At 45.6% G+C, this 27272-nt stretch overlaps 1 protein-coding gene across 7 annotated transcripts in view; it reads right to left on the minus strand.

The window, feature by feature from the left end:
* Nucleotides 1-27272, minus strand: part of DTNB (dystrobrevin beta) — a 354166-nt gene that overhangs the window by 103083 nt on the left and 223811 nt on the right. For all 7 annotated transcript variants that reach the window (XM_045010065.1, XM_045010062.1, XM_045010063.1 and 4 more), the window contains exons 11-12: nucleotides 13798-13887; nucleotides 5284-5371 (exon numbers count right to left, since the gene is read on the minus strand). In XM_045010065.1, coding sequence (XP_044866000.1) covers nucleotides 5284-5371; nucleotides 13798-13887 — 178 coding nt within the window. The remainder of the gene's footprint in view (nucleotides 1-5283; nucleotides 5372-13797; nucleotides 13888-27272) is intronic.

Genomic DNA, 27272 nt, shown 5'->3' on the forward strand with positions numbered 1-27272 from the left:
TATCAGGGTGATTAAAGTCACCCATGAGAACCAGGGCCTGTGATCTAGCAACTTCTGTTAGTTGCTGGAAGAAAGCCTCGTCCACCTCATCCCCCTGGTCTGGTGGTCTGTAGCAGACTCCCACCACGACATCACCCTTGTTGTTCATACTTCTAAATTTAATCCAGAGACTCTCAGGTTTTTCTGCAGTTTCATACTGGAGCTCTGAGCAGTCATACTGCTCTCTTACATACAACGCAACTCCCCTACCTTTTCTGCTCTGCCTATCCTTCCTGAACAGTTTATATCCATCCATGACAGTACTCCAATCATGTGAGTTATCCCACCAAGTCTCTGTTATTCCAATTACATCATAATTCCTTGACTGTGCCAGGACTTCTAGTTCTCCCTGCTTGTTCCCCAGGCTTCTTGCATTTGTGTATAGGCATGTAAGATAACTCACTGATCGTCCTGGTGTCCCAGTATGGGGCTGGAGCCCTCCCCTCTTGCACTCACCTACTTGTGCTTTCTCCCAATATCCCACTTCCCCACTTACCTTGGGGCTTTGGTCTACTTCCCCCGGTGAACCTAGTTTAAAGCCCTCCTCATTAGGTTAGCCAGCCTGCTTGCAAAGATGCTCTTCCCTCTCTTCGTGAGGTGGAGCCCGTCTCTGCCTAGCAATCCTTCTTCTTGGAAGACCATCCCATGGTCAAAGAATCCATAGACTAATAGAAATGTAGGGCTGAAAGGGATCTTGAGAGGTTATCAAGTGCAACCTCCTGCGTTGAGGTAGGAACAAATAAACCTAGACCTGACAGGTGTTTGTCCAACCTGTTTTTATAAACGTCCAATGATGGGGATACCACAACCTCCCTTGGATGCCTATTCCAGAATATAACTACCCTTTTAGTTAGAAACTTTTTCCTGTTACCTAACCTAAATCTCCCTTGCTGCATCTTAAGCCCATTACTTCTTGTCCTACCTTCAGTCGACATGGAGAACAACTGATCACTGTCCTCTTTATAGCAGCCCTTAGTCTATTTGAAGACTGTTAGCAGGTCCCTCCTCAGTTTTCTTTTCTCAAGACTAAACATGCCCAGTTTTTTTAACCTTTCCTCATAGGTCAGGTTTTCTAAATCTTTTATCATATTTGTTGCTATCCTCTGGACTCCCTCCAGTTTATCCACACCTTTCCTAAAGTGTTGTGGCGAGACTTGGACACAATACTTCAGCAAAAGCCTTACCAGTGCTGAGTAGAGCAGGACAATTAGCACCCAGGTCTTACATACAACATTCCAGTTAATACACCCCAGAATGATATCAGCCTTTTTCGCAACAGCATCACATTATTGACTCATATTCAATTTGTAATAAACTATAACCCCTAGATCCTTTTTAGGAATTCTACCACCTAGCCAGTTATTCCCCATTTTGTAGTTGTGCATTTGATTCTTTCCTTCGTAAACGTAGTACTTTGCAATTGTCTTTATTGACCTTTATCTTCTTGTTTTCAGACTAATTCTCTATTTTGTGAAGGTCCTTTGTGTCTTCTACAAATTTTACTGCTTCATTATTCATCGCATTCCAGATAATTCAAAATATTTAATAACACCTGACCTCATAAAGAACCTTTAGGCTCCCTGCTGTTAACCTTTTGCCACAATGAAAATTCACCATTTATTCTTACTCTTTGTTTCCTATCTCTTAGCCAGTTTTTGATCTATGACAATAATTTGCCTCTCACTGCATAACGACTTAGCTTCTTTAATAGCCTTTTGTAAGGTACCTTATCAAAGTACCTTTTGAAAGTCTAAATAACTGTCAACCAGTTCTCTTTTATCCCGCTAAGCCACTTAATACATGAGCTCCTTCAGAATTCTTGGATATACACCATCTGGACTGGATGACTTTCTGGTTTTTAAATCACTGATTTATTTCAGTACATCTTTTTCTGACATCACCAATCTCTGAGAGTACCTCACCTTTATTAACTTAGAATAGGTCAGGGATAGACGTCTCCCCAGCACTCTCTGTAGTGAAGATTGATCCAAAGAAATGATTAAGCTTCTCAGCAACTTTAAGTTTTACACAAAGATTACTGAGAATTTCCACATTTCCCATTCCCACGAACAGAGAACAGCCACTTAAATACTGTATCCCTACAGCAATACGTGTGTGTAGTGAATTGAACGACTTCAGAAAATTCAAATAAAGAAATTTACTTGACAGCCCCATCAAAGGGATAATGAGGAGCTGATGTGTCCATTTCTAGAATTTTAAAACATTTCTTGTTATTAAAGCTCTACAAAAGGAAAAGATCTGCTCATAACCCCTTCAGGAATTCAGATCACTGTATGAATGCATACTGATGGAGCTAGTGAAAGGGCATACACACTGCAGGAGGAGGTGATGAGAGTATTTATTCTGACAGAGGTAGCAAGCAGCATTCATGCTGCTAGAGCAGTGGTTCTCAAACTGGGGCTGCCGCTTGTGTAGGGAAAGCCCCTGGCGGGCCGGGCTGGTTTGTTTACCTGCCGCGTCCACAGGTTCAGCCGATCGCGGCTCCCACTGGCCACGGTTTGCTGCTCCAGGCCAATGGGGGCTGCGGGAAGCAGCGCGGGACAAGGGATTTGCTGGCATATTTAGGTGGCTTTTATAGAACCTGGCTGTAGTTCAGAGAAGATCTTACCAGCTGAATACCTGGGGAAGTTTGTCAGTATAAATGCTACTGCATTCCCATGGGAAGACATCAGCTAGTGTGAAAAAAGCCAGATATTTATTAACCTTGATATAAACAGCTAACCTTCTATTGACTCTCACTAAATTCTTAGTTCTGCTGTTCTCCAAGTTCCTTATGATATCTTTTGGCAATTAATTTGGATGAAAGGGGAACACTGGTCAGGAGTGAGTAGGTGCGGCTGCAGGAACTCGAGTTCATTGCTGCTGAACTGAAGGATGCATATAGAGTCCATGTCCTGATGGAAATGCTGAGGGAATTCTCAGCTAAGTTAATGATAATGCAGCAGGGATTCTCTGGGTTTTCCTATCTGCAACCTCAAAATCACCTATGTTTTTCACATTCCTAAATCCACATGCCAGATTCCTCTGGGCTCTTCCAGCTAAAGGTACTAGAAATGCTATAATATATAGACATCAATAGTTATTACATAGTCCTGTCCTGAGTTCAGGGGACTGGACTAGATGACCTCTTGTCCTTAAAATCGGCTTCGGTACCCAATGACTGGAAGTTAGCTAATGTAACGCCAATATTTAAAAAGGGCTCTAGAGGTGATCCCGGCAATTACAGACCGCTAAGTCTAATGTCGGTACCGGGCAAATTAGTCGAAACAATAGTTAAAAATAAAATTGTCAGACACATAGAAAAACATAAACTGTTGAGCAATAGTCAACATGGTTTCTGTAAAGGGAAATCGTGTCTTACTAATCTATTAGAGTTCTTTGAAGGGGTCAACAAACATGTGGACAAGGGGGATCCGGTGGACATAGTGTACTTAGATTTCCAGAAAGCCTTTGACAAGGTCCCTCACCAAAGGCTCTTACGTAAATTAAGCTGTCATGGGATAAAAGGGAAGGTCCTTTCATGGATTGAGAACTGGTTAAAAGACAGGGAACAAAGGGTAGGAATTAATGGTAAATTCTCAGAATGGAGGGGTAACTAGTGGTGTTCCCCAAGGATCAGTCCTAGGACCAATCCTATTCAATTTATTCATAAATGATCTGGAGAAAGGGGTAAACAGTGAGGTGGCAAAGTTTGCAGATGATACTAAACTACTCAAGATAGTTAAGATCAAAGCAGATTGTGAAGAACTTCAAAAAGATCTCACAAAACTAAGTGATTGGGCAACAAAATGGCAAATGAAATTTAATGTGGATAAATGTAAAGTAATGCACATTGGAAAAAATAACCCCAACTATACATACAATATGATGGGGGCTAATTTAGCTACAACGAGTCAGGAAAAAGATCTTGGAGTCATCGTGGATAGTTCTCTGAAAATGTCCACGCAGTGTGCAGAGGCGGTCAAAAAAGCAAACAGGATGTTAGGAATCATTAAAAAGGGGACAGAGAATAAGACTGAGAATGTATTATTGCCCTTATATAAATCCATGGTACGCCCACACCTCGAATACTGTGTACAGATGTGGTCTCCTCACCTCAAAAAAGATATTCTAGCACTAGAAAAGGTTCAGAAAAGGGCAACTAAAATGATTAGGGGTTTGGAGAGGGTCCCATACGAGGAAAGATTAAAGAGGCTAGGACTCTTCAGCTTGGAAAAGAGGAGACTAAGGGGGGATATGATAGAGGTATATAAAATCATGAGTGGTGTGGAGAAAGTGGATAAGGAAAAGTTATTTACTTATTCCCATAATACAAGAACTAGGGGTCACCAAATGAAATTAATAGGCAGCAGGTTTAAAACAAATAAAAGGAAGTTCTTCTTCACGCAGCGCACAGTCAACTTGTGGAACTCCTTACCTGAGGAGGTTGTGAAGGCTAGGACTATAACAATGTTTAAAAGGGAACTGGATAAATTCATGGTGGCTAAGTCCATAAATGGCTATTAACCAGGATGGGTAAGAATGGTGTCCCTAGCCTCTGTTCGTCAGAGGATGGAGATGGATGGCAGGAGAGAGATCACTTGATCATTGCCTGTTAGGTTCACTCCCTCTGGGGCACCTGGCATTGGCCACTGTCGGTAGACAGATACTGGGCTAGATGGACCTTTGGTCTGACCCGGTACGGCCATTTTTATGTTCTTATGTTATGTTCTCTTGAGGTCCCTTCCAGTCCTACACTTCTACGATTCTATGTACTGTGTAAAGAAGTTTTTCCTTTATCAATTTCAATTTTTTGTCTTTTTAATTCATTGGATTCCCCCTTTTTTCTTGTATTGTCAGGCAACGTAAATAGGGACTGATTTACATTCTCTGTAGCATGTGATATTTTATATGCCTTTCTCATGTGTCCTCCTATTTGTCCATTCTCTACACTATATAGGACTAGTCTTTCCATGCTTGCAATCATGTTGCCATTTCCTGGACATTTTCCATTTCTTCCCTAACCTTCTTGATAAGGTGGTATTCATGCTATAAACAGCAAGAGAGGAGTGGAAAGGGAAATAATGCCTCATTTTACATCAGCTAAGCAGAAAAAAAGACAATTTGACTCAATTTAGCACACTGTTAAGATGCTAATCAAAGCTCTGAAAAACATTTTGCTACCTTCCTTAATAAGAAAAGAGCCAGAGAAAATCAAATTGGAGAGTCAATGCATTTACTTACTGCATTTCCAGCTTCTGCAGCCAGCCTGGCGGCATATCGGGCAATGAGTCTGTGCTCCTCATCAAGTCGGCTAGGGCTGTCCAAGACACTGCCAAAGGAACGAAAAGTCAACACATCCCCATCAGTACACATGGCTTCAGCACTGGACATTACGCTCTAGATGTCAAAGAAAAGGATGCAGCAGTATGTAGCATCCAGTTAATCTGAAATGAAAAACCCCTCTTAGAAACCATCTAGACCATGCCCTTCTCCCAATCTCGAACACAGGGCCTAGCACAAGATTGTTCTCTCAGTAGTCTATTCTTCAGGGGTTTCTCCAGCCTAGTGTTAAATATTTCAAACAATAAGTTTCCAAAACTGGAAAAAACAACCCTATAAAAAGATTGTTAGCAAAAAATATACTGTTTTTTCCAAGGATATTTTTAATAGACCCCGATCAAAACGGGTAATTAAACTGAATGGTGAAGGTGGAAAGTCCTGTATTTATAAGATCTATGTGACAAATGTCAAATTGAGAATGGTTTCCAAAAAGAAAAACTGAGTAAATCATGCCAACCAGAGAAGAAATCGCTTTGTAACTGAAAAAGAAACTAAAATGCAGAAATACTGCTGATAGGCCAGCCTGGCAGGAGTAAAATGTACAAGGCATGCAAGGATTCGAGTTTGAGACCTAGGCCTGGTCCACACTAAAAAGGGGGTTCAAATTAGGGTACGCAAATTCAGCTACGTGAATAGCGTAGCTGAATTCGAAGTACCCTAATTCGAACTACTCACCCGTCCAGACGCGGCGGGGTCGAACTCCGCGGCTCCAAGGTCGACTCTGCCACCGCCGTTTGCAGTGGTGGAGTACCGGAGTCGACCGCGGCGCTTCCGGAGTTCGAACTATCGCGTCTAGATCAGATGCGATAGTTCGAACTCCGAGAAGTCGAACTCACCGCGTCGACCTGGACGGTAAGTTTGGACTAGTCCCTAGAATTTGTCTTTCCCTCCATGGCTGACAGAGGTTGAGGCTGCTGCAGAGATAGCACTCTTAGGGCTTGACCTGACTCCGCCTACTTTCAGCACATGTTGGGTCAGGACAATACGGCTGCAGGTGCAGAGATAAGGACCTCACATCACTCTGTAGAAATATTACTGCAGCTGTCTTGGGAGAAACAGTAAACAGGCTCTGGAGGAAAATGTCTACAGCAATTCTGATCCACAGTGACAGCACCATGGAACAGTAGGAAAAGTTGGAAGTTGAAGGCTGGAGAAGCAAAAGCAAAAATAGGAACTCTGGTGGTAAACATACAAACGGCCACACTGGGTCAGACTAATGGTCCATCTAGCCCTAATCCTGTTTTCTGACAGTGGCCAGCACCAGATGCTTCAGAGGGAATGAACAGAATGGAGCAATTATCGCAGGATCCATCCCCTGTCATCCAGTTCCAGAATCTGCCAGTCAGAGGCTTAGGGACACCCAGAGTGTGGAGTTGCATCCCTGACCATCTTAGCTAATGGCCATTGATGGACCTATCCTCCATGAATTTATCTAGCTCTTTTGAACCCAGTTATACTTTTGGCCTTCATAACATCCCCTGGCAACTAGTTCCACAGCTTGACTGTGCTGTGGGAAGAAATACTTCCATTTGTTTCATTTGAATCTGCTGCCTATTCATTTCACTGGGTGACCCCTAGTTCTTGTGTTATGAGAAGGGGTAAATAACACTTGCTTATTCACTTTCTCTACACCAGTCATTATTTTATAGACCTCAATCATAACCCACCCTCCCCGCCCCCCGGTGTCTTTTTTGCAAACTGAACAGTCCCCGTGTTTTTAATCTCTCCTCATATGGAAGCTGTTCAATACCCCTAATCATTTTTGTTGCCCTTCTCTGCACCTTTTCCATTTTTAATATATCATTTTTGAGATGGGGCAAGCAAAACTGCACACAGTATTCAAGGTGTGGGCGTACCATGGATTTATATAGTTGCATTATAGTATTTTCTGTCTTATTATCTATCCTTTTCCTAATTGTTCCTAAGATTGTTAGCTTTGTTGACTGCCGCTGCACATTGAACAGATGTTTTCAGAGAACTATCCACAATGACTGCAAGATCTGGTTCTTCACTGGTAACAGCTAATTTAGACCTCATCATTTTTACATATAATCGGGATTATGTTTTCCAATGTGCATTACTTTGCATTTATCAACATTGAATTTCATCTGCCATTTTGCCGCCCAGTCACCCAGTTTTGTGAGATTCTTTTGTAACTCTTTGCAGTCACCTTTTCACTTAACTATGTTGAGCAAATTTAAGAACATAAGACTGGCCATACTGGGTCAGACCAAAGGTCCATCTAGCCCAGTATCCTGTCTTCCAACAGTGGCCAATGCCAGGTGCCCCAGAGGGAATGAACAGAACAAGGAATCATCAAGTGATGCATCCCTGTCACCTATGTCCAGCTTCTGACGAAGTGGGTATTCACCCACGAAAGCTCATGCTCCAATACGTCTGTTAGTCTATAAAGTGCCACAGGACTCTTTGTCTCTTTAGTCAGAGGAGAGGTGTCAGAGGTTATATCTTACACAGCAGGGAAGCGTGAGGAAGCCGAATGAAGGTAATGCTGTAATTTACACCAGTTCAGATATACCTCTGAATTTGGCCTACTGCGTGTCCATAAACAGAATAATCTGAAGATATTCAGTGATCTAGGTGCACTGATACTAGAGAAAGAGGGGCCTGTAAGGTAAGGTGAAAATTTAGGAAAGTAGTCTTAAGAGATGAGATAAACCATTGTATTGGCCTTGATGATCTTCCCCTGTTCCTATCTCCCACTCACCCCCATAACACTGTATATTCAAAACACATTTTCTGGACCATGGCACATTTTTATTGTAGGTCCACCTTCCCTACCTTGCTTTCTGAATTTGATTTTGAGACCTGTGTGGATTTCATCAGCAATTTAAGCGGTTTGACCCCTTCTTTCTAGTCAGCTCTCTTGCTGCAGGACCTTTCATTCCCTTCTCCCTTTGTTCATGATTTGGTATCTCTTATCTGTGTCTCAATTCCTGAAACAGTTTCTCTTTATGCTAAAATGTATGAGAAAAAAATTCTTCAAAAATTAATATTGTAATGGAGAAAATCTAAGGTTTCTTCTTCATTACTGTCAGAAGTCTTATGTGTGCAGAAAGGTACTTGAGTTCAAACTTGCGTCTTATACCTCAGACTTCCACATGTCAATTAATACAGAACTCAGGCTTCACGCATGGAAACAGAAGGCACAATTCACCATTCAGTACAATACACATGTACCATATCTAATAATGCTGTAGGAATATTATAAAGGGTATTAAACAGCAATCTATGAAATGTCACAGAATCCTATATCCTGCTTCATGAAGTAAAGAAAAATCATTCACTTGTAAAAAGAACAGGAGTACTTGTGGCACCTTAGAGACTAACCAATTTATTTCAGCATAAGCTTTCGTGGGCTAAAGCCCACTTCATCGGATGCATAGAATGGAACATACAGCAAGAAGGTATTTATACATACAGAGAATATGAAAAGGTGGAAGTAGCCATACCAACTGTAAGAGGCCAATCAATTGAGATGAGCCATCATCAGCAGGAGAAAAAAAACTTTTGAAGTGATAATTGAGATGACCCATAGAAGGTGTGAGGATACTTAACATGAGGAAATAGATTCAATTAGTGTAACCTAACCTACCCTGAAAGATGATCTCTCACTCTCACAGATCTTGGGGGACAGACCAGTCCTCGCTTACAGACAGCCCCCCAACCTGAAGCAAATACTCACCCAGCAACCGCACACCATACAACATAAACACTAACCCAGGAACCTATCCTTGCAACAAAGCCTGGTGCCAACTCTGCCCACATATCTATTCAAGTGACACCATCATAGGACCTAATCACATCAGCCACGTCATCAGGGGCTCATTCACCTGCACATCTACCAACGTGATATATGCCATCATGTGCCAGCAATGCCCCTCTGCCATGTACACTGGCCAAACCGGACAGTCTCTATGCAAAAGAATAAATGGACACAAATCTGACATCAGGAATCATAACATTCAAAAACCAGTGGGAGAACACTTCAACCTCTCTAATCACTCAGTGACAGACCTGAAGGTGGCAATTTTACAACAAAAAAACTTCAAAAACAGACTCCAAAGAGAGACTGCTGAACTTGAATTTATATGCAAATTAGATACAATTAACTTAGGTTTGAACAGAGACTGGGAATGGTTGGGCCATTACACTAATTGAATCTATTTCCCCATGTCAAGTATCCTCACACCTTCTATGGGTCATCTCGATTATCACTTCAAAAGTTTTTTTTCTCCTGCTGATGATGGCTCATCTCACTTGATTGGCCTCTTACAGTTGGTATGGCTAGTTCCACCTTTTCATGTTCTCTGTATGTATAAATATCTTCTTGCTGTATGTTCCATTCTATGCATCCGATGAAGTGGGCTGTAGCCCATGAAAGCTTATGCTCAAATAAATTGGTTAGTCTCTAAGGTGCCACAAGTACTCCTGTTCTTTTTGTGGATACAGACTAACACAGTTGCTACTCTGAATCCTGTCATTTACTTGTAGTTACTGCTCTGAAGCCAATCTCACAGGATTCTCACTCTTACGACTGTTCCTTCTAACACAAGACCAGCAAAACTCCCACAGCTCCGAATTTTTGGCCTTTGAGGGCAGCAGGAGCAGGGTAGAGTGTGAACCTGAATGAGCCATATTGGCTACCATGCACTACCTGTCCAGGCTATTTTCAAAATGGCCCTTTCCAAGAAATGATAAGATACTTACCGATAAGCAGTTATGTAATAACATAATTTCCCCTACTTTAAAGACATTGGACCAAATTCTCCAGATGGCTCTGACCACTTTGTGTTGCTTATGGAGTGCAAAGTGGCCATAAACTCACCAGAGGGGAATGGCATAGAGTGAGCACCAGTCATTCCCCTTTCCCCAGTGTAAAGAGGAAGACAGGAGCATGTCAGGGAAAACCTGGGGAGTAACAACTGAGCGTCACTATGCCTAATCCTTCACTGGAATAAAGGATTTTATGCCAGCAGCACAGATTAGAGCAGGGTCCTTCTGCTGTAACTTATGCTGGGGCCAGGCAGCCCTAAGTCAGGGTGCCACAACTGGCTCCCTGAGACCGCCACTCTCCACTGCAGCTTGGACATACTGGAGAAGAAGGGCCGCTGTCTCCACAGGATTCTCACACTTGAATAGTCAGAAGTTTGAGGATGTCCCAAACGAAAAATAGGCTGCAACAGGCAGCAACAGAAAAGACCATCAGAATCAATGAGAAATTTTAGCTGCTAACAGATACCAGAGAGACTCTGACATTGGACTGTGAAAGTAGCAATAAAAATGAGAAAATGAATTCAAATAGAGATATTTGGCCAACATAACATAAAATCCCCCAAATAAAACTCCTCTGGGGGTGTGGTGGAGAGAGTTGGTTCTCTCCTATTTAGGAAATATGTTCTCTGGAGGCTGTTTCCAATCAATATCACTTTACGGATGCGTGAAGAGAGGTCTGTGTTGCTGCTCTGCAGAGGACAGCAAGGGAGATTTCTTTCACACAGGCAGCAGAGTCAACTAAAGCTCGTTAAAAAATTAAAACGTGTTAAGAAATTTCTAAATTTCTAAGCTGTTTTCATTTCATGGGATTCAAGACAGACCCATGTTTCATTTTTTCAACATTTTAATTGAATTTTTATCAATGGTTATTGAAATTGGTTTCCCACAAAACCCAATTTTCAATAAATGAAGCATTTTTATAACAGTTTTGATGTTTTTTAAAAATTGATATAAAGTGGAATGGGGACAGTTGGTCCAAGTATCTCTCTTTTGTGTCCTTTGTGGATTCCTGGGTGTGTCCCAACTAAGAGCTAGCTTTCTTGGAGGGTTGGAGGTGATCTCCATGACTTGAGTGCACATGGTTTGATTCCAAACCAATTTCAAAGTCCCACACATTATGAGTGGCTTTCAGTCAGAAAATACAATGAATAAGGTTTACATTGTCGTGTCCCAGGGGCATCTCTTGGACCCAGTGAGCTCCCTTCCTCTTTTGAAGACACAGATATAATATAGGGTAATTGGGTGAAATGCAATGGTCTTTGCGACACAGGAGGTCAGACAGGATAATCCAAAGGCCCCTTCTGTCTTGAAATTCTATGAAACTATAAAAGGAGAGGGAGTGATTATTAGTATTATTATTCACTCAGTGTGTATGAGTCCTGGAATGGCAGGCCACCTCCATCTTTGGCAATGACTTTTTGTGGTGCATAGAGAATCCCACCAGTTTATCTCAGGCAGAAGGATGTAACCTGTACATGGGATTCTTGATGGCTGGGAGAGATCAAAAGCATGGCTATGTGAGGTGGAGGCTTCCTCGGGGATGTGGAGGAGCACTCTCTCCTGATCAGCTCTGCCAGACACACTGAGGGCAGAATTTATTTATTTAAAAAAAAACTTGTCAATATGTTTTGGAAGGAGCAAAATCCTCTCTCTGAGATGAAGTGTTCCAACATTTTGCAGTGTGGCAGCTATTAGCTACATCTAGTAGTTTCTCAAATCTCATGTATGTGCCTTGAAGTGCAGTCAGTGTGACAGCCCCTCATCACCAGCTCCTTTTCATCTTAACCCGTGTGGCAAATTGCTGGCACTATTATGATGGGTCTCGCGCTTTCTCTTCTTTGTGGGGGAGAGGGTTCAGGGCACCATTTCTTGCCCCTGAATTTGAATATTAACTGCCCCACTAGTGTCCTAGAGGAGGAGAGTGCATAGTGAGGGACCCGGGCCCGCCCTCTACTCTGGGTCCCAGCCCAGGGATAGCGGTAAACCACTTGAACTGACGGCTCCTTCCCCTGGGCTACTTCCCTCTCCTGCCCTTCAGCTTGTGGGGGCTTCCTGCCCTCCCTCTGCACAAGCCAGGTGCCCCTTACCTAGGGTCTTGGACTTCTTAGCCCACCGCAGCACTTCTCCAAACTGTCCTCTGCTTCCCTTCAAACTGTTCTCTGCTCCAACACCAATCCTTTCTGCTCCAACTCCTTCAAACTGCTTTCTGCTCCAATACCAATCCTTTCTGCTCCAACTCCTTCAAACTGCTTTCTGCTCCAATACCAATCCTTTCTGCTCCAACTCCCACACTGTCTGATTGAAGCAGGGGTTTTTATCATGTGACTGACTGCATGTGCTCTAATTGGTTTCAGGTGCTCTAGTTAACCTATAGCAAACCTTCTTCCCCTTACAGGGAATAAGGCTCCCTTCTAACCCCCTCCTGCTGCCCTCTGGCCACACTGTATCACACCTGAAATAACTACATTAATCCTTTGACGTGGGGAGTCAGGAATTCCTTGCTTGTTACATGGTGGACAGTGCTATATGCTCTGGGTAAAGAGGTGTTATCAGAGAATAGTGACTCAACTTTCAGGGGGAATGACTGACTTCTCTGCATGATTTGGAAAGCTAGAGCTCATCTTTCCCACATATCTGTGGGACAGAAATTGCTAAATGAAAGAATGATGGCATATGGCCTTCTTCCAAAAATCTTAGCCAGTGGGCACGTGTGGACAGTTTGATCCAAAGTCTCCAGGCACACCCTCTAGGGCTCTGCACCTCCTCTTCCTCTCCAGCACAGATTCGCCTCTGTCAATGGATCATTAGGCCCCAAGGTGGGGTGGGGAAGACTTGCAGGCCAGGGAAGCAAAGTGGTAGAAAATGAAGTTATGGTGGAGTGAAGCCACCATGCTTTAGAGCTCTGGGGGAAACCTTTCTAGACCTCTCTCTTTATACAGAATCTAGATTTACAGATACAAAAGGTAAATGCATACAGCCACTAATTGTAAGTGAGAAGAGAGGATCTCTCCAAAGCGCTTACCAAACTTCTTTCACACTGTTTAGGAAAGATAAAGGACTGGAGTTTTGAGACCATGGCATGTTACGCAAGTCATGCACATGTGTATTTTCAGAATGATTTGAAGGATTTTCGACAGACTTGCCCCAGTTGCATCTGCTGGGGCACATATACCCTAGAGTAGAGCAGTGAATAGGATCTAAAAAAAAATGGTTTGAGTGTCCATGGACCACTATGCTGAAACCATTTTCATGTTTGCCTAGAACTACCATTAAATTGTTTACAGTAACAAATGTGGCCAGTTTTTAATGCATTTTTAGGACTAAGTTCATAATTGAAAAAAAAATTCAAGTGAGAGTTGCACAAAACCCTGAGAAAACTCTGAAGACACCAAAAAATATGTTTTTGATTTAAATAAAATTCATCCTGGGATAAAGGGTGAGAAAAGCCCTGCACACCATATAAGCACCAGGTAAGCTCTTAATAAGAGGCTTAAGTGGTGTGGAGAGCCTTGTGCAGACCTACTGCCACGGGGTGACTTTCACCTCCCAGCTGTAAATCTCCCAAAGAAAACAGCATTATTGTCCCCATGCCCACTCCATGAAAGCTTCCCTAACACTAACCGTGTACCGTTCTGTAGCCGGCTCACATATGTTGCTATCAGTGCATGCTCATCAGCTAACCGATTGGCAGTGTCCAGTCTGTACTGCAACCTAGTAGTAATGAAGGCAAAGAAAGCAAACAAAACATAAAAAATAAATATAAAGGAAATTATTAATGTGTTAACAAAACACACATAACAGTAATTAAAATGAACACAGATGGATGAACAGTTAAAATGCACATATGTTTCAACAAGAGTCACATGAAAATGATAGCTACTAACAACTGGGTGCTCACAGATATTCCCCCCCAAATACCCTATCAATCTGTGGGGTTCCTTCCAACCTGCATTTAGTAGTTTCATTTCTGGAAGGCACACACATATCACAAGGATTTTAAGATAGCAAGTCATTTTAAAATATGTTTTTGCTTCTCAAATTTCCTGTGTCTGTGTAATTTTCTTTCGTTCCTGTATTAGGTATTCAAAACTGCTCTTTCCGCATGACAATTCCAATTAATTCCTACTCTAGACATGTCCAGGAAGGAATTTGTTTTGGAGATATCTTTTAAAACATGACACCTATTGCTTTCAGTGGCAGCGCACTGGATATTCTGAAACCACAATCCACATTTCTCAGACATACAAGCTCTTTCTTCTTTGTAAGGTGCAGCTGGTTGCTATATAAATCTGCCTGAAGCATAGCAAGACCTTATAATGAAGCAGCAAAATGGAATTACCCTCATAAACCCCTATGGGCAACAAGCAACCTTTCCAGTAATGGGTTTGTAACAAGAGAGAGAATTAACATTAAGCACTGTACAGAAAGAACTCCTGAGCAATCTATGTGCGCCTGTCTTTTGTGAAACCTGACTACTGTGAGATACTGAAAAGCTTTAATTTTAGATCCCCATTATAGCAGGCCTACGGTTGTAACCACTACGCCGGAGACAGCAAAACAGTTTCCATTATAACCTGTTTCATATGTTCTTACCTTTGTGAAAAATTCAGCAAAAATGGTTGAACTTTTAAACTTGAAATGGACATAGCCCTAGGGTGACCAGACAGCAAATGTGAAAAATCGTGATGGGGATGGGGGGTAATAGGAGCCTATATAAGAAAAAGACCCCAAAATCAGGATTGCCTCTATAAAATCGGGACATCTGGTCACCCTACATACCCCTCGTTGAAGACTAGCACTTTTAGTTTTTTGGGAAAAAAAGGGTTTTAATTTAAAATATAATGATGTCTGAAAACTGTCCTGATCATGCACTGCAGATTTTTCACTCAGTCTCTAAGTGTATTGCACATGAGTGTGCAACTACATTAACTGACAAAAAACGTTGTTAATGCAGAGTTAAGTTTGCCCAGTGGTATCGCCTGCCTTTCTGAGTTCAGCAAAGCTCTAACCATGGAAAACCAGGAAATGAACAGTTAAGGTACATGCCAACACAACCTTTGCAGTTGAGGCACTGCTGTGGCTGGCCAAACGTTAAAGGATACTATGTCATTCCTAAGTGATCCTTCCCGTCCTGTACACTTTGTTACAGTGGGATGGTGGTAATAGTTGAATAACCCCATTCAGCCATTAGCACTTCAGAAGCAATTCACATGTAAAAAGTTGCTCCTTGCTGTCTGATGTCCTCTGCTGCTGTGAGCACACCACAGGCAGCAGTTTACTAGAGGGTCACATAGTTCCTTGGTTATGTAGGCTAAGCTGTACATACACCGAACCAGGCCCCCTGTGCAGACAGCAGCCAGGCCTCTCCAACCACACCCTAGCCCACACAGTTCACTGCTGCTCCAGACGCCCCCTTGCCCCTGACCTCGCATAGAGATTGCTTGTACTTGAACTCTGAATTTCCTACTTTTCAGAGGGTTAAGCTTAGCAACACTCCACATTCGGGAAGGCCACCAGGCACCAATGGGAATCTGTAACTGTGCGTTAAAGTGTCTGGGCATTTAATTCCTTGGTTTGAAAACAAAATAATTTCTTAGCACACCCATTTACGACAGCGCCGCACTCTTCCTCCACTGCCCCGGCCCGTGGTCAATGATTACCCTGGCCACAGAATGGACTGGCTGTATGCTAGGCCCTTCACTGCCTCTGCATCATCTCCTCAGCTCCCATCTCTCTGTCCTTCCCCAAACATCCGCCCCATAGACGGCGTGTGGAGAGGCTGGGCATAAGCACTGGAAGCTCCCAAGAAGTGCATGGAGGCACTGGCACCTGGACTGTGGCTCTGGTCCCCTGCTCTGCCCCCGCTCGGCCTTCTCCCCCTGAGGCCCTGCCCACGTTCCGTTCCACTCCACTCCGCCGCAGGCTCTGCTCCTGCTTGGGCCCCTGCCCACCACACGCTCCTTTCTCCTCCTTCCCCAAGGCCCCCCTCCTGCTGCTTATGCCTCTCCACCCCTGCGGGCGGCGGGGGAGGGGCTCAAGGGAGGAGGTGGAAAGGCATCGGGGGAAGAACTGGAGCGGGGACAGGAAGACGAACAGTGTGGGTGGGGCCTCAGGGTGGAACACAGGTGGGGTTATGGCCCGGGTGCAGGGGCGGCTCTAGGCATTCATGGACTGATTTGGAGGGAACAGAGCTGAAGCCCCTCCAATACCCCCCACTGCACAGATCTGACCCTCACCTTTCCACCCTACTCTTTTCTGCACTGGTCCAACACTCCCCCTTCCTGCTCCAATGCCCATATCCTCCTCCACCCCCATAACTGCACAGACTTTCCAATCACTCCTTCCACATTCCCTCCAACATGCCCATTGCTTCAAACCTCCCCCTACTCCCTTGCTACTCCAAGCTCCTCCCCACACATCACCACTCTTTGTGCTTTCCCCACCCCACAGCTTCACCCTCCTCCTTACCACTCCATGCATCTGGTAAGCTTAGAGGGACAATAGGGAGGTGGTGGGGCTGTGAGGAGTGCCTGTACCAGCTGGAGGCAGGAAGGCGCAAGTGAGTGGAGATGCAAATTCCCTATGGTAGATCTGGGCCTAGTGTACGGGGAAGGTGTTCTATACATCCATCTGGCAGCACAAGAGGCACAGAGATGTATGAAATGGCCCATTCATCTCAATGAGGTGTTCTCTGCTCAATGACAACACTTAATTGAGATGAACACAGCCTGAAACAACAGCTCTGAGACATGTGAACAGATCCATTTATCTCACCAGCCGTTCTCATCCCCACCTCCCCACTGTCAGTGCTTGTGAGCCTGTGACATGCACCTGTCTCAGCACTTCGTGCTTGGTGCATGCTCTGACCATGCCTGTTCTCAGCTCTCCATGCAGAGGAGCAGAGCTTCCACACTGGGGAAGGTGAAAGAGACACTCTGATGAGACACTATAATAAGAGTCAGATTGTGCTCTGCTGCTTTGAGGGTACCAACGTACAAGATACACTCCCACCACTCTAGATACTTATATAGCTCCTTTCACAACAGTATCTCAACACATCACTGCCATTAATGAAATCACAGACAAAACACTTTGTTAAGACACAGTTAAGGTTACCTGGTGGTATATTTAGACCTGCCTCCGTGCAGGGGACTGGACTAGATGGACTATCGAGGTCCCTCCCAGTCTACATTTCTATGATTCTATCTCTTGCCCTTTCAGAATATCAAGTTCAGCAAAACTCAAACGTCTGAAAACCAGGAAATACAGAGTTAAGGTACATATCCGAGCAACTTTAACTTTGCCCCCCTGGAGCTGGCAAAAGTCACTGGAATTATCTGCATGCACTTCAGCTGAATTCACTGTTAGATGCAACTGTATCGAATGGTGGAATTAGTTGGAGCAGCTTGGCAGTGCTGTGATTGTGAGAATGGTCCAAAATTCAGGTGAAAAAATCAGTAAAAACCAAGTAACAGCTTTTGTAAAACCTGGGAAGTTTTCAGTAAAAAAAAGAAATAAAAAGAAATTAAAAGCAGAAAATGAAGGGCCTTAGACATGTGGTACAAACACACACAGTGTGCAGCATGCTGAAACACTGTAGATGTACAGCCCAGCTTGCTGCTCAGTAAATATTAGTGTGGAGTATAGGGCACATGTAGGTAGCTCCTGTCCAGTACAGTGCAACGGCTGAGAGTTATGAGCAAACAGGGCAGAGTTAAGGTTGTGTGGGTGTGTACTGTTAGGAACAGTTATTAACCTTTCAATAACTGTTGTTCTTCGAGATGTTTTTCACATGTCCATTCCACTGTAGGTGATCGTGCACTCCAGTGCACATTTGTCAGAGAGATTTTCCCTTAGCGGTACCCATTGGGGCAGCTAGAGCGCCTTGTGGTACCTTAGCAAAGAGTCCTGTGGCACCTTATAGACTAACAGAGGTTTTGGAGCATGAGCTTTCGTGGGTGAATCCCCACTTCGTCGGATGCATCCGACAGCTCATGCTCCAATACGTCTGTTAGTCTATAAGGTGCCACAGGACTCTTTGCTGCTTTTACAGATCCAGACTAACATGGCTACCCCTCTGATACTTGTGGTACCTTGCGCACAGCGCGCAGGCATAGAGGTGGAGCCCCCCTTGGCCCCCCTCAGTTTCTTCTCACTGGAAGACTCTGACAGAGAGGGGAAGGAGGGCAGGTCAGTGAATGGGTTTGTGCGACTCATAGACTTTAAGGTTAGAAGGGACCATTATGATCATCTAGTCTGACTTCCTGTACAACGCAGGCCACAGAATCTCACCCCCCACTCCTGTAACAAACCCCTAACCTATGTCTGAGTATTGAAGTCCTCAAATTGTGGTTTGAAGACCTCAAACTGCAGAGAATCCTCCAGCAAGTGACCCATGCCCCATGCTGCAGAGGAAGGCAAAAAACCTCCAGGGCCTCTGCCAATCTGCCCTAAAGGAAAATTCCTTCCCGACCCCAAATATGGCGATCAGTTAAACCCTGAGCATGTGGGCAAGACTCACCAGCCAGCACCCAAGAAAGAATTCTCTGTAGTAACTCAGATCCCACCCCATCTAACATCCCAACACAGACCACTGGGCGTACTTACCTGCTGATAATCAAAGATCAGTTGCCAAATTAATTGCCAGAATTAGGCTATCCCATCATACCATCCCCTCCATAAACTTATCAAGCTTAGTCTTGAAGCCAAATATGTCTTTTGCCCCCACTACTCCCCTTGGAAGGCTGTGTTCCAGAATTTCACTCCTCTAATGGTTAGAAACCTTTGTCTAATTTCAAGTCTAAACTTCCTAGTGTCCAGTTCAGGGGTCGGCAACCTTTCAGAAGTGCTGTGCCGAGTCTTTATTTATTCACTCTGATTTAAGGTTTCGTGTGCCAGTCATACATTTTAATGTTTTTTAGAAGGTCTCTCTCTACAAGTCTATATATTATATAACTAAACTAGTGTTGTATTGTAAAATAAACAAGGTTTTCAAAATGTTTAAGAAACTTCATTTAAAATTAAATTAAAATGTTGATCTTATGCCACCAGCCTGCCCAGCCCGCTGCTGGTCTGGGGTTCTGTTCACCTAGGCCGGCAGTGGGCTGAGTGGGGCCTGCGGCCGGGACCCCAGCTGGGAAGGGTCTGGCAGCCAGAACCCCAGACCGGCAGCGGGCTGTGCGGGGCCAGCAGCCGGGACCCCAGAACGGCAGTGGGCTGAGCGGCTCAGCCCACTGCTGCTCAGGGGTTCCATCCGCCGGCTCCTGCCAGCCGGGATCCCGGCTGCCGGACCCGCTCAGCCCACTGCCAGTCTGGGGTCCCGGCCCTGCCCACATACAGTGGGTATCTCCCTGGTTCTGGCCCATTCTCTTCCTCTCTCTGCACTGAGCTGAGGGTGGGAGTGGACTGAGCACAGGGCTGGGGGTGAAGGGTCTGGCCAGGAGCCAGAGTGAGGGAGGGGGCTCAGGGTTGGGGCAGGAGGTTTGGGTGTGGGTGTAGTTACCTGGGCAGCTCCCATTTGGTGTGAGGGGTGCAGGTGGGAATGTGAGTGGGGGTGCAGGAGCTCCCGTTTGGTGCTCAGGGTGGGGGTGGGGATGGCCGGGGTGCATGGGATGTGGGGGGTGCAAGAGTCAGGGCAGAGGGCTGGGGGCATGTGAGGGGGTGCAGGTGTCAGGGTAGGGGGGCTGGGTATGTGTGGGGGTGCCAGAGTCAGGGCTGGGGTCATGGGGGGGTGAAGGAGTCAACAGAGGGCTGGGTAGTACAGGGCTCAGGGCAGGGGCCTGGGGTGTGTGTGGGGGTGCAGGGCTCAGGGCAGAGGGCTGGGTGTGCGTGTGTGGGGGGGTCAGGGCAGAGGGCAGGGTGACTGCCCCCCCCGAACCCCCAACCCCCCCCGCTCCTTGTCCCGACTACCCCCTCCTGGGACCCCACCCCCTATCTAAGCCTCCCTGCCCCCCGACTGCCCCCCTACGACCCTACCCCCTACCTGTCCCCTGACTGCCGCAACCCTTATCCATGCCCCCACACCCAGACAGATCCCCTGGACTCCCATGCCTATCTAACCGCTCCCCGCCCCGACAGGACCCCCAGAAATCTGGACCCATACAACCCCCCCTGCTCCCTGCCTGCCCCAATCCCTCTCCACACCCCTACCTCCTGACAGCCCCCCCAGAACTCCAGACTCATCCAACCCCCCAGCGCCTTGTCTCCTGACCACCCCCTCCAGAGACCCCCCCACCCTAACTGCCCACCCAGGACCCTCCTTGCTCCCTGTCCCCTGACTGCCCTGACCCCTATCCACCCCCCAAACAGACCCCGGGACTCCCATGCCCCATCCAATGCCCCCTGCTCCCTGACTGCCCCCTCCAGAGACCCCCGCCCCTAACCACCCCCCCGGATCCCACCCTGCTCCCTGTCCCTTGACTGCCCCCACCCCTTACCCAACCCGGCCCCCTTACCATGAGGCTCCCCGCTCATCCAGAGCCCCGCCCCGCCCCTCAGAGCGCTGCACGTGCGGCGGCAATGCTTCAGATGAGCGGGGAGCATCCTTCCCTCCCCACGGAGCCAAACGCTGCCCCACGGGAGTGTGCAGCCCCAGCCCCCAGAGTGCTGTGCGCGCGCGCAGCGACAAAACTTTAGGAGAACGGGGGGAAGGGGCCTGCGGTTTGCTGTGCTCTGGCCGGCGCTCCGGCCCAGGACTGCGGACCCCACGGCTTGCCGCGTCGGCATGATTTTTAATGGCATGCGGAGTCCCAGCACGCAGCCACGTGCCATTAAAAATTGGCTCGCGTGCCATCTTTGGCATGCGTGCCATAGGTTGCCGACCTCTGGTCCAGTTTATATCCATTTGTTCTTGTGTCCACATTGGTACTAATCTTAAATAATTCCTCTCCTTCTCTAATATTTATCCCTCTGATATATTTATAAAGAGCAATCATATCCCCTCTCAACCTTCTTTTGGTTAGGCTAAACAAGCCAAGCTCTTGGAGTCTCCTTTCATAAGACAGGTTTTCCATTCCTCGGATCATCCTAGTAGCCCTTCTCTGTACCTGTCCCAGTTTGAATTCATCCTTCTTAAACATGGGAGACCAGAACTGCACACAATATTCCAGATGGGGTCTCACCAGTGCCTTGTATAACAGTACTAACACCTCCTTATCTCTACTGGAAATACTTTGCCTGATGCATCCTAAAACCACATTAGCTTTCTTAATGGCCATATCACATTGGCGGCTCATAGTCATCCTGTGATCAACCAATACTCCGAGGTCCTTCTCCTCCTCTGTTACTTCCAACTGACGTGTCCCCAATTTATAACTAAATTTCTTGTTATTACTCCCTAAATGCATGACCTTGCACTTTTCACTATTAAATTTCATCCTTTTACTACTACTCCAGTTTACAAGGTCATCCAGATTTTCCTGTATGATATCCCGGTCCTTCTCTGTGTTACAGTTACGGAAAGGTCAGTAACTGTTTCTTCCTCTTTAAGTGATTGTAGGTGTCCATTCTACTATTGGTGACTCACAAGCAGTTCCAATAGGAGGTGGGTTCGGAATCTGTTTGAACCAGGACTGGAGGACCACTTGTCCAAATTTAGTATTGTCTCTAGATTGTTGAGACAGTGTAGCGAGGGGCAAATCATAGGGCTGGAAAGGAACTTGAGAGGTCATCTAGTCCAGTCCCCCGCACTAATGGTAGGACTAATTATTATCTAGACCATTCCTGACAGGTGTTTGTCCAACCTGCTCTTAAATATCTCCAATGATGAAGATTCCTCAACCTCCCTAAGCAATTTATTCCAGTGCTTAACCACTCTGACAGTTAGGAAGTTTTTCCTAATGTCCAACTTAAACCTCCCTTGCTGCAATTTAAGCCCACTGCTTCTTGTCCTATCCTCAGAGGTTAAGAAAAACAATTTTTCTCCCTCCTCCTTGTAACAACCTTTTATGTACTTAAAAACTGTTGTTATGTCTCCTCTCAGTCTTCTCTTTTCCAGAGCAAACAAATCCAATTTTTTCAATCTTCCCTTATAGGTCATGTTTTCTAGACCTTTAATCATTGTTGTTGCTCTTCTCTGGACTCTCTCCAATTTGTCCACATCTTTCCTGAAATGTGGTGCCCAGTTGAGGCCTAAACTCTGCATTCTGGAGGGGCCTGAGATACCGCCTGGCAGCCATAATGCTATGTTAACAAATTTTTTTGTCAGTAAATTCACTGATTTTTTTAATGGAAAAAGAAATGTTGTTGGTAAAATTAGTGCTTATTTAGGCACCAGTAGTTATCATGTAGGTGTACAACTGAGATGCTGCTGTAGCAAAGTAATTATAATACTTAGCTCTTACACAATGCTTTTCCATCAATAGCTCTCAAAGAAATTTACTGAGAGAAACATCATACAAATTTTACAGATGGGGAAACTGAGGCAGAGAGGTAAAATGATTTGCTCAAGGACACCCAGCAGGACAGTGGCAGAACCAGGCACAGGGTTTACATTGTTGAATCCCAGTCCACTGTTCTCTCTACTCAGAGAGAAGGTTGTTATGTTATTCTTAAGTGCGCCCCCCATACTCTTTATAGTGTAATGGGGATGATGGTCATGCTTGGAAATATTTGGTATGTAATTGCTAACAGGGCTGTTGAAAGCAATCTCATACATGGTCTACCTCCTCAAAAAACCCTGACATTTTCATTACATGGTGGTTACAGTCACTTTTAACATGTGAGTGGAGACCGGTGTGTCTATCTTCTTCTGTAACTCCCACTCCCTCACCATGCTCTGCCACATATAGCCCCAAACCCCATTTCCACCTCATCTTTCCCTTCCCATCCTATTAAGCCATTTGCACTTCAGAAATCAAGTGTGTGGGGAAACAAGGATTGCTTGAATCTGTGAATTTTAAGAAAAGCTGTTTTCTCCAAGGGCTGTGTTCTAGTCACCTCTTGCTCAAATGATCCCACATTTGAATCACTAGCCATTTCCTGTACATTTTGAGGTGCTGCAAATTTCAAGTAAAGCATGTGGATTTTAGAGCACTCAGTAAAATGGTTCTTTAAACAGAAAGTCATCCCAATCTTAATTGTAGCAGAGCTGGTCCTCCTCTATAATATTGTATGAAATTAATCATCAGCAACCGCTTTGCTATATCCAGATTCCCAGCACAGGATAATCCTGAAAGCATAGCAGGCTCTGAGAGGTATGAAGTGGCCCATTCATCTCAATGTGATGTTCTCAGATGAATGAGAACACCTTATGGAGATGAATGCAGCCTGAAGTAATAGCTCTGAGATGTATGCATTGCGCCATTCATCTTGGTGCCCATTCTCACCCTCCCTTGACAGTACCAGTGCTTGAGAAACTGTGGTGAGCATTATGCATGACCATTCTCAACTCCTCAGCCCAGTGTCAGTGGTGTGTTCTTGGTGCATGCTCTCAGCATGCCTGTTCTCAGCTCCCCATCCAGAGTGGCAGGGCTTTCCCAGATGCCAGCTTTCATGGGGGGGGGCAGGGAGAGGGGTTTAGGCCCTCTCTGACTAACAGAGCCCCCAAGATCCAAGCTCACATGGGGATCTGGGAGTCCCATGAGCAAACTTTTTACCGTATCTTCACAAATATTGTGCAACGTACAACATGCACTATGACCATGGGAACATAATCCTCACTGAGGTCTAACTTGCCATAAAGGCATCAACAGTGCATTTTTAATTTTCCAAATGCACATTCCATGGTCATTCTGCACCTAATTCAGCCTATTGTTGAACTGTTCCTTACTGCTATTCAGGTTTCCCATGTAAGTCTTCATGAGACATGGCATTAAGGGGTACGCTGGGTCTCCCACGATCACTGTGGGCATTTCAACATCCCCTACTGTAATCTTCTGGTCTGGAAAGAAAGCCCCAGCTTGCAGCTTTCTGTACAGGCCAGTGTTCCTGAAGATGCGGCGTCATGCACCTTTCCACCCCACCCCACGTTGACGTCAGTGAAATGCCCGTGGTGATACACAAGTGCCTGCAACACCCTGGAGAATTACCCCTTCCTATTGATGTACTCCATCACAAAGTGCTCTGGTGTCAAAACTGGAATATGCATGCCATCTATCGCCCTTCTGCAGTTAGGGAAACCCATTTCTGTAAAGCCATCCACTATTTCATGCACATTGCCAAGAGTCACAGTCCTTCGCAGGAGAATGTGATTAATGGCCCTGCACACTTGCGTTAACGCAGCTCCAATGGATGACTTCCTGACTCCAAACTGATTCACGACCAACCGGTAGCAGTCTGGAGTCACCAGCTTCCACACTACAATTGCCATGCGCTTCTCCACCGAGAGGGCAGCTCTCATTTGGCTGTCTTTGCACTGCAGGGTTGGGGTGAGCTCTGCACACAGTTCCAGGAAGGTGGCTTTCCTCATCCAAAAGTTCTGCAGCCACTGCTCATCATCCCAGATCTGTATAACGATGTGATCCCACTACTCAATGCTAGTTTCCTGAGCCCAAAAGTGATGGTCCACCATGTCCAGCTGTTCCGTGAATGCCAAAAGTAATCTAATGTTGCTCCTATCCATGTCAGACAATACATCAGGCACCTGTGAATCCTGTTGAGTTAGGAACTTCACAATTAACTGCACTGCCATTCGCAATGTGCTCCTGACAGACAGCAGAGCACTGGAAAGCGTGCGGGATCCATTCTTTCAGACAGAGATGGCGGGGCAAGCAGAAAACAAGGGACGTTGAAAAATCCTGTGAACTGAAGATGGAAGCACATGGCCTTAGGCACAACCCTATCTGTAGAACCTGTTTCCTGAATAGCATCTGCAATATTGTTTCCCCAAAGGGGTACAGAGTGCCATGGACTAGCTGGGGCAAATGGACCCATCTGGGCCCTGATCAGAGTCATAGTTTGACCCCCAGGAGTGTGCAAAAAAGCACTGGTAGAATCTGCCAACCTTTAGAAAAGCTGTTTTTTTCCCCAGGGGGCTGTATCTCAGGAACCAGTTGGTTAAATGAACCCAAATTTGGATCACTAATCCTATGAGGCATACCACATTCCAAGGTTATCTGATTAACCATTTGGACTTTAGAGCACTTAGTAAAATTGTCCTTTAACCAGTAAGTGGCTCTTAATCGTAACTATAGCAGAATTACCACTCCACTAAAATATTTATTCGTTGTGTCAGAAATACAAAGCAGTTACGAAGAGCTAATACCTCAAGAGTCTGATTTCAAACTATGTCCCTGACATATTTGTTATGCTATTGTGACAAAGTTCCTCCTCTACCTTGGTGGGTCCTGCGCTTATTGGCAGATTTGCTCACCTCAGTGATCTTCCCCACAGTCTGGGTCAACTCCTCCTGTGTCTGATCAGGAGTTGGGAGGTTTGGGGGGAACCCGGGCCCACCCTCTACTCCGGGTTCCAGCCCAGGGCCCTGTGGATTGCAGCTGTCTGTAGTGCCTCTTCTAACAGCTGCATGACAGCTACAACTCCCTGGGCTACTTCCCCATGGCCTCCTCCAAACACCTTCTTTATCCTCACCACAGGACCTTCATCCTGGTGTCTGATAACGCTTGTACTCCTCAGTCCTCCAGCAGCACGTCCTCTCACTCAGCTCCTTGCGCCTCTTGCTCCCAACTCCTCACACGTGCTCCCTCTGGCCTGACTGGAGTGAGCTCCTTTTTAAACCCAGGTGCCTTGATCAGCCTGCCTTGCTTGGCTGCAGGTGATCTAATCAGCCTGGCTGCCTTAATTGGTTCTAGCAGGTTCCTGATTACTCTAGTGCAGCCCCTGCTCTGGTCACTCAGGGAACAGAAAACTACTCATCCAGTGACCAGTATATTTGCCCTCTACCAGACTCCAGTACCCCACTGGTTTGGGTCTGTCACACTATATACACCACTACCTTGATATAACGCCACCCGATATAACACAAATTTGGATATAACACGGTAAAGCAGTGCTTCGGGAGGGCGGGGCTGCACACTATGGTGGATCAAAGCAAGTTCAATACAACACGGTTTCATCTATAATGCAGTAAGATTTTTTGGCTCCCAAGGACAACGTTATATCGAGGTAGAGGTGTATATATATAGGCATTATGATACAGGCTTTAATTACATGATCACATACTATTTTTTCCATGGGACCCCCGTCCACTTCATTCATGTGTATAGGATGGCCAGTGCCCATTGAAAAAGTAGCTCTTCAATATTTTGTTTTATCCTCATTGTTTAAAGCATGGCCCTATCCCTCATTTACAGCACACCACTCAAACCCGGCTTTGAATGCAGAATGACTCATTTCCTCACAGACTTTTCTATGGCACTTGTCACCACAGCATCCGAGCGCTTCCCAAACATGAATGAATTTATTTTCACAACACAGTTGAGAAGTCCTCTCTCCCCCCATCTGTCTCCTCATCCCATTCTCGTCCCTTAGTCACAGGTCTTTCCACGCAACCCTTCTGCCCATCCCTTCAAGCCTGTCTTACCCTGTCTTCTCTCACTCACCCTTGGCTCTTCATCCCACACTCCCGACCCCCCGCCTCCTTGTCCAGTCTCCTTTCCCAGCCAGTCCCAGTCACTCCCTGCCACAGCTCCAGTTCCTTGTACCAATCTATTCCCTTCTCCAGTCTACCCCTCTCCCCACTTTTCTTCCCTCTGCATCTGAGTCAGGATGCTTCCTCCTCTATGCTGTCTGGACACCAGCAGGTGGAGCACTGAGAGCAAAGGGAAGTCTCCCTGCTCTGAGCTCTTGTGCCTGGTACCTCAGTGAGTTGCAGCAGTCGGGAGCAGAAATTCCAGGGAAAGTCCAGCTCAACTCCTACAACCTTTGGCAGATAGACTCAATGGAAAATGTAGCTGCCAAATTCTAGCACATAGCTACTGAGCATGTGTCAATCTACTCATACTATTCAAAAGAGAAAAAAAACCATGGAAGCTTCCTTACTAGTACTGCAGCCAACAACAATAGATAATGCACAGCTGTGAACATTGCTCCTGAAGTCATTAATGATGTTGAGATTTATATCAAAGGTAAACAAGACCCCAATCACCAAGTTAGGTTCTGCTTCTTCAGAAATATAGCAAAGTACCTTTGCCAAACAG

The sequence above is a fragment of the Mauremys mutica genome, chromosome 3, assembly GCF_020497125.1.
Source record: "Mauremys mutica isolate MM-2020 ecotype Southern chromosome 3, ASM2049712v1, whole genome shotgun sequence".
NCBI classification, from domain to species: Eukaryota; Metazoa; Chordata; order Testudines; family Geoemydidae; genus Mauremys; species Mauremys mutica.